A 16,451-nucleotide genomic window follows, 5' to 3' on the forward strand; every position below is an offset into this window, starting at 1 on the left:
ACAAACTAGACATAAAATCTTGATAGTTGAAAACCATCTGTCCCACTTGGTCATGCTTTCTCAAATGGCCAACGTACCAGGTAGGACAAAAAAAAATGCTGGAAGGTCTCTTTGAAACTCTCCATGAAATACAGCAGTATTGATATTTATGACTGGGTGGAGCTTACTGCCAATCGTTCAAAATTATAACAACTTGTCTATAAAGCTGTATTATGCTGAATCACAAAACCTTATTAACCAGAGAGAGAAGAAAACGAAAGGAAGCAAATGCTGCAGTATGGATTCTCCACCTTTTAGGATATCCTGTCCATGCCTAAAGACCAGAGAATTGAGAATCAGTTGTTCAGTCACATGAAGACCACGGCAGAAACCCAGAGCCTTGTGTAAGACATCAACCTTGAATTGAGACATCATGACAATGAATCAGCAGCTTAGGTATCTTACTCAAGACTACAACAGCAATTATAAAATGGCTTACTCCAGTTATGTGATATGGAATTACAACTTTCTTTGGTGACATCAAGGTGTTGACATCACCAAATCTAAAGCAACTTGTGCTTTTAAATTCCTTAATCTTGTGACAATCCTCATTTCTTAGGGAATCAAGGTAACATTTAAACCATCTGTCCCACATATTATTGAAATATAAGCACTTTATCTAATACAACTCAATTAAGGGTCTGCAACCAACACATTCATTATAGGACTAAAATGCCTTGAGATGAGTATAGTTTGTTCAGATTTATCATTAGCTTCAAGCTCTCCCTCAAAATTCTCTTTGTCATGAGTTATTTCAAAAACCCTGCCTCTTCAACTTTGGGCACTTTATGGCATTATGGTATTGAATCACACATGAATGACCTATGAACTGCTCAATGGGATTTTCCAGTACACATTTCTCAGCAGTATTGTTCAAATGGTAACTTCTGCTGTAATAGCCTGACTGAGTGAAGTGCTTTCCTCCACATTCAGACTGTTATTAAGCTTCTGTTGATCAAAACACTATTGTCTAGTATCTGGACTAATTTGAATTCTGGTAGTGAGGCTTCTATTCCTTATGTCATAGTTGAATGTCTCTTTCCCAATGAAGGCTGAAGGAAATAACTTCACCCAGATCGTTCTTCAAAGAAACAGATATCTGACCAAAGTTTCTTTCTCCAAGAAATTGCACACTTTGAATCAGAGAAGGCTAGCTGATGCAGTGGAGGAGGATATGGAGATCAGATTCACAAGGCCAAACCCCTATCCTCAAAGGAGAAATGGGCCTAAAATAAGACTAGGCTTTACAAAACATCATTTAATTTGATTTATTACAGTATTATGTTCCAAGGTACATAAAAAGTGTCTTAAGTGCTTTACAGGCAGATTGCACCATACAAGTGCAACAGGGTAACAGAACAGATTGCAAGATACAATGTTAGAGCTGCCAAGATGGTGCACAGAGAGATCAACATTAACATTTAAAAGGTCCATTCAAAGGTCTGATAACAGCAGGGAAGAAGCTGTTCTTGAACCTTTTCATGTGTATTCAAACCTGCATATCTTTTGCCCAATGGAAGAAGGTGAAAGGGAGTATATCTGGGTGGGAGGGGTCTGTGATTATGCTGGTTGCTTTCCCAGTGCAGTGTAAGTATAGATGGAGTCAATTGATGGGAGACTAGTTTGAGTGATGGACTGGGCCGTGTTCACAACTCTCTAACTTCTTGCGAACTTAAAACCTTTCTGAGACCACAGTTCCAGGTCTGTGCAATCTTGGTATTTACACAAGAGAAAAGATATTGAGGCAATAGAGTTCAGCCTAAATTCAATCTGATTTTGCAATGTATGAGAAAATACATTGACAGATTTGAATTGGGAATCATTTCATTGGAATGAGAGAATGATTTGAAAAGTTATTAAAATTCTGAAAGCATGGAACAAGGTAGTTTCAACCAGACTGTGAAAGATATTGTGAAACTTGAAAGAGTTAAAAAAAAGGATGTTGCCAAGGTTGAGGATTTGAGCTGAAGGGAGAGGCTGAATAGGCTGGGACTGTTTTCCCTGGAGCATCAGAAGTGGAGGGTTGATCTCCGTGGTGTATAAAATCAAGAGGGACATGGATAGGGTAAATAGACAAAGGTCTTTCCCGTGTGTGTGTGTTTGTTTGTTTGGGGGGGGGGGGGGGGGGGGGGGGGGGGGGTTTAGTCCAGAACAAGTAGGCATAGGATTAGAGTCAGAAGGGAAAGATTTAAAAGTGACCTAAGTGGTAGAGCTTTTTCAGAGGTTGGTGCATCAATGGAATGAACTGCCAGAAGAAGTGGAGGAAGTAGGTACAATTACAACATTTAAAAGATATCTGGATGGGTATATGAATAGGAAAGATTCAGAGGGGTGTGGCAAAATGCTAGCAAATGGCACAAGGTTAATTTAGGATATCTGGTCAGCATGGACGATTTGAACTGAAATGCTTGTTTCCATGTTGTACAGCTCTGTGACTCTATGAATGGCCCATTGGTAACTAATGTTATTGGACTAAGCTTGAAGTTTCAACAGTCAGCTGTCTGAATAACTTGTGATTGTTTTTAAAAACTGAATGTTGAGGTTTATCCACATTTTTGTATTTCACCATCACCACTGAGTCAGCTCCCACAAGACTTGTCTGGTTGTGAAAAGAATATCTGAATTTTGCAAAACTGGACATTGTTTGTTACATTCCTAATCACTCAAGCAAAGAATACTCAAGTGCCAGAGCTGCTGACTGTCTTGGTGCCCCAACTGCACACAGCTTATAATAGGCTGTAAGAAATGACTCCTACTTGACTGAGTGCAGCACCCTTATTTATTCTTTTGTGGACATTGCTGGGAAAGCTACCCATCCCTAATTGCCCTTCCACTGAGTGGTCTAGTAAGCCATGACAGAGAGCTGTTAAAAGTCAATACTGTGTATCTGGAGTCACATGTAGACCAGATAAGAGAAAGACATGAGAGAAACAAAATACACAACTGCTGGAAGTCTGAAGCAAAAACAGAAGTTGCTGGAGAAACTCAACTGGTCTGGCAGCATCTATGGAGAGAAAGCAGAGTAATGTTTTGGTTCTCATGCCACTCCTAGAATTGAACATTGCGAACTAGATGAGTTTTTCATGACACCTGAATATTGCTGCCAAAATTCTCTTTCAATTACAGGTTTACTAATTTAATTTAAAATTCACCAGCTGCTTTGGTGAGATTTGAACTTGTGCCGACACAGTTTTAGTCTGGACTTCCAGATTACCAGTCTAGTGACAACGTCATTACATGACTGACAAGACACAAGTCACGAGTGTGATGGAATCCTAATGACACTTGGTTGGGTGCAGCTGCAACAGCACTCAAGAGTTCAGTAGCACCACAGGACAAACCAGTGAACTCATACCAGATTCACATCCATAGATGCACTGTGGCTGCAGTGCTCTGATCCAAATAAGTTGCCATAGCTCGTCAAGGCATTCTTGACAACATCGCCCAAACTCCTGAAATCCAACATGCAGAATGAAAATGGCAGGTGGTGTATGGGATCACCATCAACACCATTCACATAGAGCCCAATTCAGATATACACAAACTGTTGCTTCATTGTTATAACTCTCACCTTAAAAATATAATAGCAGCACCTCTGCAAAGATTGTAGCAGTTCAAGAATTTTTTATTCTTATTGCAGCACTGGCTGACAAAGTGTTCCAGCTTAATCTCACTTTCAACTCTTGCTTCTCACCCAAGATAGCTAATGCAGTTCAAGGACATATCCAAATATATTTCAAGTGTTTTATTTCTGCCTTTATCACTCTTTTAATCAGCAAATTGCAGACGCCCACCGTCAACTTCTCAAAAGAAAACAGAGATAAGCAATAAATCTAGCCTTCCCAACAATAACTGCATCTCAAGAATGCCTTTTTAAAAATGTTCAAGACAATAGAAAATACCTTTGAAAAGAATCGGCTCCTGTGAAAACAGATATCGTTCAAATCACACACAAGATAAACATGTGAAGAATGCGGAATGATATGACTGAATTGTTTACTTCTGAAGATTTGTCACAGCCGGTATGTTATAGTTAATTAAGACTTGGGGAAGAAAAATCCAATTTCTGAATTATCATACTCATTGTCATTAATGAGCATAACTTCATAAACAAGATGGCAGTGGTGGAGTAGGCAGCGTTTGGTCTCCTCAGCCTGTCTGTTTCTTTTCCTCCCTTTTTCTTTGATTCTCTTCATTTTTTAAGATTTTAAAGTGCTTTTTCCTTTGATAAAAACTTCCCTTGTAGCAGCTGCGAGCTGGGGCAGTGCAGAGTAGCTGACAGTCAGAGTGGAGTGGGCTGGAGGCCTGGAGCAATGCACAATTGCTAAGAGCCGGAGAGGAGTGGACTAGAGGCCTGGAGGGGAGCTGAGTGAAATGGGCTGGGGGTGGAGAGTGGTATGGAGTGGCTGAGAACCGGAGAGAGTGGGCTCGAGGCCCAGAATAGCGCAGAGAGGCTGAGAGCCGGGGCGACGTGGGCTGAAGGCCTGGAACAGTGAGGAATGGCTAACAGTGGCTGAGATCTAGAGCAGAGTGGGTTAGAGGCTTGGAATGGAGCAGCGCAGGCTGGAGGCACGAGTGGCGTGGAATGGCGGAGTGTTGGAGTGGAGCGGACTTATGGCCTGGAGTGGTGCGGAGCAGCTGAACCAGAACAGAGCATGCTGGAGGCCTGGAGAGAAGTGGGCATCGTTATTGGAATGGGGTCTGGAGTAGGTCTGAAAAATGTGTTGCTGGAAAAGCGCAGCAGGTCAGGCAGCATCAAAGGAGCAGGAGAATCGACGTTTCGGGCATAAGCCCTTTTTCTGGAGTAGGCTGTCAGCAGCCTGTGAGGCTGGTCAGACATGTGGAACAAATAAGCACGAAGCTCCTGATACTGCAATGTAATGTTTATCTGACTGTAATGTTTATCCCTTTAGCGGTGTCTTATTTCCAACTTGAACTATGAATCACTCTAAGGTAATGCAACTTATTTTTTTTCTTTATTCCTCTTTTTGCATTTAAGATTTGGACCTAGTCACTTTGTACCTAAGATAGGGCTATGTGAAACAATACTGTAAACCTTTCACTGTGCCATTGTACTTCTTGAGTACGTGACAACAAAGGATATCCTCCTCAATATTCTATTCTATCTTAGAGCAGCAGAGGCTGTATTAAACAAAGCCGAGCAGGTACAAAGCTGGAGACAGCCCCTGTATATAGTATTGAGGCCAATGCACAATCCAAAGTGCTTCTACTGACCCTGCAAGTGAAAGTTCCAGCTTTGGACCCCTTTCATCCTAATGTAATAAACTTTTCATCTCAATCCTTGAACTAAAATTGTTGCCTTCCACAGATCTTAAATCCCTGAATATGTCAGGAACTACCCTATTTCAGACTTCTTATGGAAGCTGTTCAGTATCAGATGCATACACTTCAACAGAATGCTTTAGTACCCTCTGAACAGGAGGAAGGTTAGAGATGTAGGGTTTCGGACAACTGCTTACACATTTGTCCAGGCTGGATGCTCAAACAGACAGCAGAACTCGAAGTTCTCTTTGATGCCTTAGCAAAACCTGATACATCAATTAACATCTAAAGCAGAAGCTCTCATTGTGTTTTTAGGAACTTGCTGCAATTGATTTTTGCAATTCCTTACATTACAACATTTTAAAAGCAATACATTTGAAAGAATTACAATGTCAAGAGGTTGTGAAACACTCCAAAAATATAAACTTTTCTTTACTTTCCCAATCATACCCTTACCACCAGCACTGATACCAAAAATTACTTGAGATGAGACAGCAGTGCAAGACTTGAACTGTCTTCAGGACTGTCGAGTCCATGTTAACAGGCACAGAATCAGTCAGACAACTTCAATGTTTTATTTATTTCTGTAGCAACCTATTCATTTTGCCCAAAATAATATTTTAATTCTCTGCTCTCTACCCCTGGTTTCAGTTTCACTGCACTCTTTAGGGTGGCACGGTGGCTCAGTAATTAGCACTGCTGCCTCAGAGTGGCAGGAACCTGGGTTCAAATCCCTGTCTCGGGCCACTGTGTGTGGAGTTTGCACATTCTCTCCATTCTCCCCATGTTTCCTCTGGGTGCTCCAGTTTCCCCCACAGTCCAAAGAAGTGCAGATCAGGTGAATTGGCCTGCTAAATTGCCCATAGTGATAGGTGCATTAGTCAGGGTAAATATAGGGTAGGGGAATGGGTCTGGGTAGCTTACTCTTCGGAGGGTTGGCGTGGACGTGTTGGACCAAGTGGCCTGTTTTCACACTATAGGGAAACTAATCTTCTCATTCTTTTCAGCAAAACCCCTCATATTAAATCTCAAAACACAAAAATATTCCCACTTTAAACAAACCAGTTGGTAAAATCCCCCACCAAATGAAGGTGCTAATAATCAAAAAGTAAAGTTCTTTGCATCCACAGCTGTGTGTTTGTCAATGGACAGATTGAGGGTATGCCACTCACAGCAGTGTGTCAATGCACAATCTGCTGCAAAAGCCATCAGCGATCCTGTTCAACACCCTTTTGCTCATTAGCATATATGCCAAAAGATGGGGATTAAAGACCAGGGAGTTTAACCTTTGAAGAGGGGAAAATGCTCGAGTCTATTATCAAGGAAGAAATAGCAGGGCATCTTGAAAGAAATCGTCCCATTTTACAGATGCAGCATGGGCTCATGAAAGGCAGGTCATGCTTCAAAAATCTTTTAGAATTCTATGAAGACATTTCAAGCTAGGTGGACAACGTGGACCCAGTGGATGTGGTGTACCTAGATTTCCAAAAGGCCTTTGACAAGGTGCCAGACATAAAATAAGAATGCAAGGTGTTTGGGGTAAAGTATTAGCATGGATAGAGAATTGGTTGACTGACAGGAAACAAAGAAAGGGATAAATAAGTGCTATTCTGGCTGGCAATCAGTGACTAGTGGTGTCGGGACCACAATTACTTATAATTTATATGGATGATTTGGAACTGGGGACCACACGTACAGTGACAAAATTTGCAGATGACACTCAGATGAGTGGCAAAGCAAAATGTGCAGAGGAACACAAATACATTGAGTGAGTGGGCAAAGGTCTGGCAAATGGAATACAATGCTAGCAAATGTACAGTCATACATTTTGGTAGGAGTAACAGCAAAATAGATTACTACCTGAATGGTAAAAAGTTGCAGCATGCTGCTATGCAGAGGGACTTGCGTGTCCCTGTGCATGAATCGCAGAAGGTTGGTCTGCAGGTGCAACAAGTAATTAGGAACGGAAATTAAATTTTGTCCTTTATTGCTGAAGGGGTTGAGTTTAAAAGCAGAGAGGTAATGTTACAGCTGTACAAGGTGCTGGTGAGGCCATACCCTGGAGTACTGAGTGCAGATTTGGTCTCCTTACTTTGGATAGGATATACTGGCATTAGAGAAGGTGCAGAGAAGGTTCACTAGGTCGATTCCAGAGTTGAGGAGGTTGGCTTATGAGGAGCTGAGTAGATTTGGATTATATTCACTGGAATTCAGAGGAATGGTGATGGTGGGGGGGGCGGGGGCGGTGGATATCTTATAGAAACATATAAAATTACGAAGGGAATTAATAAAATAGAAATAGGTAGGATGTTTCCATTGATAGGTGAAACTAGGACAAGAGGGCATGGCCTCAAGATTAGAAGCAAGTATGGAACTGAACTGAGAAGGAACTTCTACATCGAGAGGTTGTTAATCTATGGAATTCTTTGCCCGGGAAGTAGTTGATGTTACTTCAGTAACCGCTTTTAAAGCTAAGGTAGATACTCTTTTGAAAAATAAAGGAATTAAGGGATATAGTGAAAACGCGCATAAGTGAAATTGAGTCCACGAAATGTTTGAATGGCGGATCAGGTTCGCAGGGCTAGACAGCCTACTCCTGCTCCTAGTTCTTATGTCAGTGTATGGGTTTGTTAACAATTGGGTACAGCCCAAGTTCACTGAAAATCTTATAAACACTGCTTATTAATATACAAGATCAGCAAACGCTGCCATCAGAGAATGTTTTCATTCCTCACATTAAAATAAGATGTACTTAAGGCTGCTTCAAATACTGCAAACATGTGGTGTGGAAAATTTACTGGTTTGCTGCAGTCCCACCCTACAACCAACTGTGCCTCTCAGAAAACACACAATCTTACATCTGTCTTTAACTCCAAGCTAATAATTATATTAAAGCTTAGAATTAGACAAAATGCAACCAGCTCTTTCACACGCACTCCATTTAGAATCTCACAAAAAAGGGTCCTTCATTAAATGTATGATAAAAATTTAGGCAGAAAAATGTTTAATACTCAAGGAATGAAGTCAATGAAAAAGTCATGTGTTGAACTGAGACCAGTGAGACCACCTGGTGTATCAGTGCACTCTAGACTGGGAAAGAGAAAGAATGAGAGACGTACAAACAGATTACCCCATCAGTGACTTTTAAAATGATTTCACTCCTATAAACCTAACCTCACTAAGAACAAATGGGAGTTGTGAGAATAACAGTAAGACTGGGGACTGTGTAATATTACAACATTATAAGATATGGAGCAGAATTAGGCCATTTGCCAGTCAAGTCTGTTTTGCCATTCTATCAGGTTCAGATTAGAAACAATGTGAAATTTCTGATCATTGTGAGTAAAATAAAATATAAACTGGCTCCAACAAATCATCTCAAGCTGAAACTTGAATCTTTCTTCACTTGCTTGGATCCATGTATTTTCTCCATTTTCTGGCATTTAAAAGTAAATTAGTTCCTTGTCGGTTGCTATGGCGTGAAAACTCTTTCCTCTGTTGTCTGTGCAATAGAAATAGTCACACAATTCCCTCAGGAATTAAAAGGGAGGGTAGGTACCACACCTTTTTATGCTGCTGATAAGGAGCAAATACAGCTCTTGCAGCATTTTAGACCAAAAAACCCCAGAAAACAAACAGTCTGACTAATGCTGCAAAATGTCAGAGCTCCATCAAAACACAAATTAGTCCCTGTACATCTGCAAACGAAATGTGTTTGCCTGTACCTGATCAAATCTGCAAACTCTGGCCCAACAGATTCAGGAATGCTCTCAGAGCGTTGCTACGCACCACAGATTACAAAGGTACATGAATCTGCAGCGCAATCTTGATAATCCAAACATTCAACATACAGTCATCGTTTAAGAAGTTCTCTCAGCATTGCTCTATGCAGCATGAACTGCCCTATAAACCACTGCTGCACAGCAATGTTCACTCAAACCGCTGCCAGATGATCTTTTGGTCAAAAATATGTTACAGCGCAAACTGTTCCTTGAAGAACTTGTGGCATAGCACATTCAAATTGAATGGAAGAATCTGTGGCAATATTGCCAGATCCATCCTTCACAACAGTGGGACAGACAGAATTTCAGTAACATTTGGTCTTTGTTTTCTGAGGGCCTACAACCAGATAAATGCATCAACACACAAAGGTGACCATCAGGATGAAGTGACAATGAGTAAGTTGCTTCCTTCTTGTGAGATTTGCATAAAATGCTCATGTGAACACTGCACATTCTCAGTCCCCAGATACGCAAGATGGTAGATCTGACTACGTTGCCACAGAATGCTCCATTCAGCTGGACCATGCGATATGCCACCTTTCCATCATGAAAACGTTTATGCAATATATTATCTTTGGTCATTGATCCACGCAGCATTGGTATACACTCAACACCCTTGAAGAACAGATTGAAAATACTGTATGATATGGAGGTGCCTGGTGTCGGACTGGGATGGACAAGGTCAGAAGTCACACAACACCAGGTGATAGTCCAACAGATTTACTTGAAATCACAAGCTCTCAAAGGGTTGCCTCTTTGTCAGATGAAGAGACCCATCACCTGACAAAGATTCGCCTGGCATAAAATGTCAATTCCAACTACAGTTTGGTTTCTTAGTTACACTACAGAAGAATGTGAACGGTATACCCTTCATGTAATGATAAATTTGAACTACAGCATGACAAAATTTGCAAACTTTGTAAATTTCTTTTGTGTAAAAGCAAAATAAAACTTTTTAAAAACAGATCTAAGGAGCAATATCTAATTCTGCACAGTTTAATCAGATTGAACATAGAACAGTACAGGCTCTTCGGCTCTCAATGCTGTGCCAGCCTTTTATCCTCCTCTCAGATCAGACTAACGTACATACCCTTCATTTTACTGTCTTCCATGTGCCTATCCAACAGTCAATTAAATGTCCCTTATGTAGCTGACTCTACTATGACTGCCAGCAATGCATTCCATGCACCCGCCATTGTCTGTGTAAAGAGCATACCTCTGACGTCTTCCCTAAACCTTCCTCCAATTACCTTTAAATTACGTCCCCTCGTGATAGACATTTCTGCCATGGGAAAAAGTATCTGGCGATTCACGCTACCTATGCCTCTCAACATCTTGTACACCTACAACAAGTCACCTCTCATCCTTCTTTGCTCCAATGAGAAAAGTCCAAGCACCCCCAACCTTTCTTCATAAGATATGCCCTCCAACCCAGGCAGTATCTTAGTAAGTTTCCTTTGTACCCTCATGAAGGGTTCCACATCCTCCCTATAATGAGGCAACTAGAACTGAGCACAATATTCCAAGTGTGGTCTAACCGGGGTCTATGGAGCTGCAGTATAACCTCACGACTCTTACACTCAATACCCCTACTAATGAAAGCCAACACACCATATGCCTTCTTAACAACCCGATCAACTTGGGTGGTAACTTTGAGGGATTTATGGACATGGACCTCAAGATCCCTCTGTTCCTCCACGCTGCCCAGAATCCTGCCTTTAACCCTGTATGCTGCATTCAAATTCGACCTCCCAAAGGTGAATGACTTCACACTTTTCTCGGTTGAACTCCATCTGCCACACATCTGCCCAGTTCTGCATCCTGTCAATGTCCTGTTGCAATGTACAACAGTCCTTCACACTATCTTCGTGTCATCGGCAAACTTACTAACCCATCCTTCCACTTCCTCATCCAAGCCATTTATAAAAAAAATCACAAAGAGCAGAGATCCCAGAACTGATCCCTGTGGATCGGCACTGGTCACCGAGATCCAGGCTGAATACTTTCCTTCTACTACCACCCTTTGTCTTCTATGGTCCACCCAATTCTGTATCTCAGCCAGATTCCCTGTATCCCATACCTCCTTACTTTCTGAATGAGCCTACCATGGAGAACCTAATCAAACACCTTGCTAAAATCCATGTACACCACACCCACTGCTCCACCTTCATCAATGTGTATTGTCACATCATCAAAGAATTCAATAAGGTTTGTGAGGCATGACCTGCCCCGCACAAAGCCATGGTGACTATCTCTAATAACACAAGTAATCATAAATCCTGTCTCTCAGAAGCTTCTCCAATACCTTGCCTACCACAGACATAAGACTGAATGGTCTGTAATTCCTAGGGTTTTCCTATTCCCTTTCTTGAACAATCATTGGCATTACTCCAGTGGGCAGTGAGGACACAAAGAACATCGCCAAACGGCAGCAAACTCTTCCCTTGCTTCCTGTAGTAACCTAAGGTATATCCCATCTGGCCCAGGGATTAATCTATCCTTAGGTTTTTCGAACTTTTCAGCACACCCTCCTTCCTAACATCAACCTGTTCTAGCATATCAGTCTGTGCTGTCCTTAGAAAATGTCAAGGTCCCTCTCAGTTGTGAAAACTGAAGCAACGTATTCATAAAGGACCTCCCCTACTTCCTTAGACTTCAGGCCCTACCCTCCCTCTGGCACCCTCTTGTTCCTCACATAAGTGTAGAACACCTTAGGGTTTTCCTTAATCCTACCCATAAAGCTTTTTCATGCCCCCTTCTAGCTCTCCTAAGTCCATTCTTCAGTTCCTTCCTAACTACCTTATAACACTCGAAAGCCCTATCTGATCGTTGCCTCCTCAACCTTAAGTAAGCTTCCTTTCTCCTCTTGATTAGATCTTCCAGATCCCTTATTACCCAAGGTTCTTTCAACCTACCATCCTCTCCTTGCCTCAGTGGGACAAACCTGCCCAGTACAATCAGCAAGTGCTTCCTAAACAACCTCCACATTTCTGTCATGCAGAACTGTTAGAACAAGATTGTTAGAACAGGGTGCAGCCAACACAAAACACAGCATCTCCTCCCTAAGCCAGTCTCCACCCATTAATCCTGCTAACTGAAGATAAAAGTCACGTCCACGTATGCAGCAACACATCATATATCGAGGGAAAGCACCCAAAGAAGTTCTGCCAATGCAAATCCTGCCAGCATTTATGGCCTGCAATTCTGTTTGGTCATTCCTCTAATTCAATCTCGCACCCCAAAGACATTACTGCCCAGAAGTGCCTCTGTGATGCACTTCACCAAATGACTGGGAGTTTTCTTGGTGGGCCAACCTCCTGAGTCTGCCATCATACTATCCACCATTTCTTTGAGGATATTAATGCACATACCAATGCTGGATGGATCTGTGACCAGATATTTTATGGCACCATATATTGACTCACACTAGCCACACTCCAAAAAAGCTTAATATTCACATTCTAAATGATGGCCAGGGTGATGTTTTGGAATTTAACACTGTGTCCAGAAATAACACATCAGTGCACTGGTAATTTGGGTGAAGTTCAATGAAACAGAGTCATGTAACTTTCCAAACAGACTGGGACTGCCACTGTGTTTAGAGTTTAGAAGGAGATGAATGTGCTCAGAGCGTACAAGAAAATTTTCTGATTTTGTGGATGTACCTACTAGAGAAGGTGCAAAACTTGACCTACTCTTGGGGAAATAAGACAGGGCAGGTGACTGAGGCATCAGTGGGGGAGCACTTTGGGGCCAACGACCATAATTCGATTAGATTTAAAATAGTGATGGAGAAAGATAGACTGTACCTAAAAGTTGAAGTTCTAAATTAGAGGAAGGCCCATTTTGATGGTATTAGGCAAAAACTTTTGAAAACTGATTGGTGGCAGATGTTCGCAGGTAAAGGAATGACTGGAAAATGGGAAGCCTTCAAAAATGAGATAACGAGAGTCCAGAGTCAGTATATTTATCTAAGGGTGAAAGGAAAGGCTGGTAGGTGTAGGGAATGCTGGATGACTAAAGAAATTGAGGGTTTGGTTAAGAAAACGAAGGAAGATATATCAGGTATAGACAGGATAGATCGAGTGAATCCTTAGAAGAGTATAAAGTCAGTATGAGTATACTTAAGACAGAAATCAGGAGGGCAGAAAGGGGACATGAGATAGCTTTTGGAAAATAGGGTTAAGGAGAATGCAAAGGGCTTTATAAATGCATTAAGGACAAAAGGATAACTAACAGGAGAATAGGTTTCCTCAAAGATTAGCAAGGCAGCCCATGTATGGAGACGCAGGAGATGGGAAAGATACCAAATGAGTATTTTGCATCAGTGTTTACTGTGGAGAAGGACATGAAATATATAGAATGTGGGAAAATAGATGGTGACATTTTGAAAATTAGAGGTGGTGGTGCTGGATGTCTTGAAATGCATAAAAGTGGATAAATCCCCAGGACCTGATCAGATGTGCCCTAGAACTCTGTGGGAAGCTGGGGAAGTGATTGCTGGGGCACTTGTTGAGATATTTGTATCAAAGATAGTCACAGATGAGGCACTGGAAGACTGGAGGTTGGCTAACATGGTGCCATAATTTAAGAAAAGTAGTAAAGAACAGCTAGGGAACTATAGGCCAGTGAACCTGACACCAGTGGTGGATAAGTTGAAGGGAATCCTGAGGGACAGGATTTACATGTATTTGGAAAGGCAAGGACTGATTAAGGATAGTCAGCATGGCTTTGTGTGTGTCTCACTAACTTGATTGAGTTTTTTGAAGAAGTCACAAAGAGGATTGATGAGGGCAGAGCAGTAGACGTGATCTATCTGGATTTCACTAAGGCATTCGACAAAGTTCCTCATGGGAGACTGTTTAGTAAGGCTAGATCTCAATGTATACAGGGAGAACTAGCCATCTGGATACAGAGCTGGCTAGAAGGCAGAAGACAGTGGGTGGTGTTGTTGGAGTTGCTTTTCAGATTGGAGGCCTGTGACCAGTGGTGTGTCACAAGGATTGGTGCTGGGTGCACTACTTTTCGTCTTTTATATATAATGATTTGGATGTGAACAGAGGAGGGTTAGTTAGTCTGTTTGTAGATAACACTATAATTGGAGGTGTAGTGGACAGATGCCAAAGGAAGTGTAGGAGGCTGGTACAATGACAGCATTTAAAAGGCATCCAAATGAGTATGTATATGATTAGGAAAGGTATATGAATTTGAATATGGGCCAACTATTGGCAAATAGGATGAGATTAGGTTAGGATATTGGTCGGCCACGAGTTAGACCAAAGGGTCTGTTTCCATATTGTACATCTCTATGACTATATTTCTATGTACAAATCTGTTCTTATTTTCTTCTTACCAAATGACTTCCATTTCAGGCAAATACACCAAATGAGAAAGACAACTAACTGTGAGTGTATGAGTTACCCCATCCACATAGCCAAGCAAAATTGGCAGTAATTGTAAAATCTATTCAGATTCTCTCAACCTGAACATGCTCTAACATTGAGACCAAATAAAAGCATCCTCCACATAATCCAAAGGACAGAACAGACAGCCAGCAGCAACAAGCAGAATGATTATAGGGAAAACAATAACAAACCTTTGTCAAGAACAAAATTAATTTGCAGCTGGAGAAACATAGACAGAGAGACAGCTAACATGGATTTAAAGTCACACCAGGGCTGTCTAACTTAACTAAGTTTGAGGTAATATTTTAGAAGATTAATGCAGACAGTGCAGTCCGTTTATAGAGTTGCCAAAAGGAAACTAGAAATGAGAAACCATTTTCAAGTGGATGTTTATGATCTAAAATGCACTATTTGAAAGTTACTAGTAGAACCACATTCCATATCTGTTAAAGAAGCAAATAGACATTCTGAAAGGGAATAGCTTGCAGAATAACCCAAGAATACAAAAATAGGAGTAGACCATATGGCACGATGACCCTTTTCCACAATTCAGTATAATGCTTGCTAATCTTGGGTTTCAACTCCACTTTTTCACCTGTTCCCCATATATCTTGATTACCTCAAAACCAAAAACTTTGTTTATATTAGATGCAAATGTATTCAAGATGAAGGATCGTCAACCTACTGGGGCATAGAGTTCCAAAGATTAACCCTGATTTTTGAATGAAGTGATTTATCTCACCCTTTAAATGATCAGCGCCTGATCCTGAGATTGTATCCCTGAAGGGAAAGGGGGAGAAAATACAGAAACAAGGAATGGGCCAGGGCCAGGGCCAGGGCCAGGGCCAGAGCCAGAGCCAGCACTCAGATGACGGGCAGAATGGACACATGCAGTGTGTGATTCTGAGTTTCTGGGAGGGGTGGACGGCGGGGAAAGAGGGGTCGTGGTGGTCGAAGACAGATAGCGGGGTAGGATTAGCCTGCGTCCTGCACGGTGCTGCAGTACACCAGGACATACCTGTCCCATTCACCCACCTAGTTTGAGGACGGAGGCCAACAGGATCCAGAGCGCCACAACGAACGGGGACCTGACATGAGCGAAGTCGACAGTCACCACTGGGAAGGCCTTGACGCTCTTGTTGCGGGAAACACTTCTCGAGCTCTCGGACTTATTCGCCTCACTTTCCGAACCCGAAGCAGGTGCTCCTGAACACAGGCTCAACAGAGCCCAGGAGCCGAGCAGCAGACACACGAGGGAAATCCGGGAACACATCCGCACCTGAGCGACAGCCGCCATCGGCAGCATCCCAACGGCGACTGACCCGAGGGAGCAGAGCCGGCAACTGAACCAAGCGGCAGTCCGCGAACAGCCAGCCACAGCGCCACCTGCAGCCCTGGAGGACCGAATCACAACATCAGCGATCAACCACAATGATCAGCAAGCACTTCCTCGCAGGGCTGGAGCAATGCTTTCCAAATGCTGTCTTTTACCCTATGCTGCTACTATGTTTGGGGCTTGAAAACTGTTGCGATCCTTCAGTGAAAACAATGGCTGTTCTAACTCATTCCGAATCCATGAAGCCATTAATATCCTCAGATCTTGTGACCCAGCATGAGCTAATTTTCCAAAATTCAGACCGTAGTTACACCCGAGGTGCACATCCATGAAACCTTTTAAATCCATTGAAGATTCCTGCTTCTGTTCTTTCAGGCAATGCATCCTGGATCCTGCACGTACTGAATGAAAACGTTTTCTCTCATCTTTCCCATAACGTTTCTGTAAATCACTTGAATTTACGCTCTCTGGAGGAGAGGCAGAATTTGACGTTTCAGACTTAACCATTCATCATGAAGGTCTTGTGCCAGAAACGTCGGTTCGCCTGCTCCTCGGATGCTGCCTGACCGACTGTGCTTTTCCAGCACTACACTCTTCGATCTCCAG

At 42.2% G+C, this 16,451-nt stretch overlaps 1 protein-coding gene across 1 annotated transcript in view; it reads right to left on the reverse strand.

The window, feature by feature from the left end:
- The window catches only part of slc9a1a (solute carrier family 9 member A1a), a 53,453-nt gene extending 37,606 nt beyond the window's left edge, over positions 1 to 15,847 (reverse strand). Inside the window, exon 1 of the mRNA XM_060847654.1 lies at positions 15,545 to 15,847. Within this exon, the coding sequence (XP_060703637.1) occupies positions 15,545 to 15,815 (271 nt within the window). The 5' untranslated portion in view covers positions 15,816 to 15,847. The remainder of the gene's footprint in view (positions 1 to 15,544) is intronic.
- Positions 15,848 to 16,451: the final 604 nt, after the last annotated feature.

This window comes from Hemiscyllium ocellatum, chromosome 30 (assembly GCF_020745735.1).
Source record: "Hemiscyllium ocellatum isolate sHemOce1 chromosome 30, sHemOce1.pat.X.cur, whole genome shotgun sequence".
NCBI lineage: Eukaryota > Metazoa > Chordata > Chondrichthyes > Orectolobiformes > Hemiscylliidae > Hemiscyllium > Hemiscyllium ocellatum.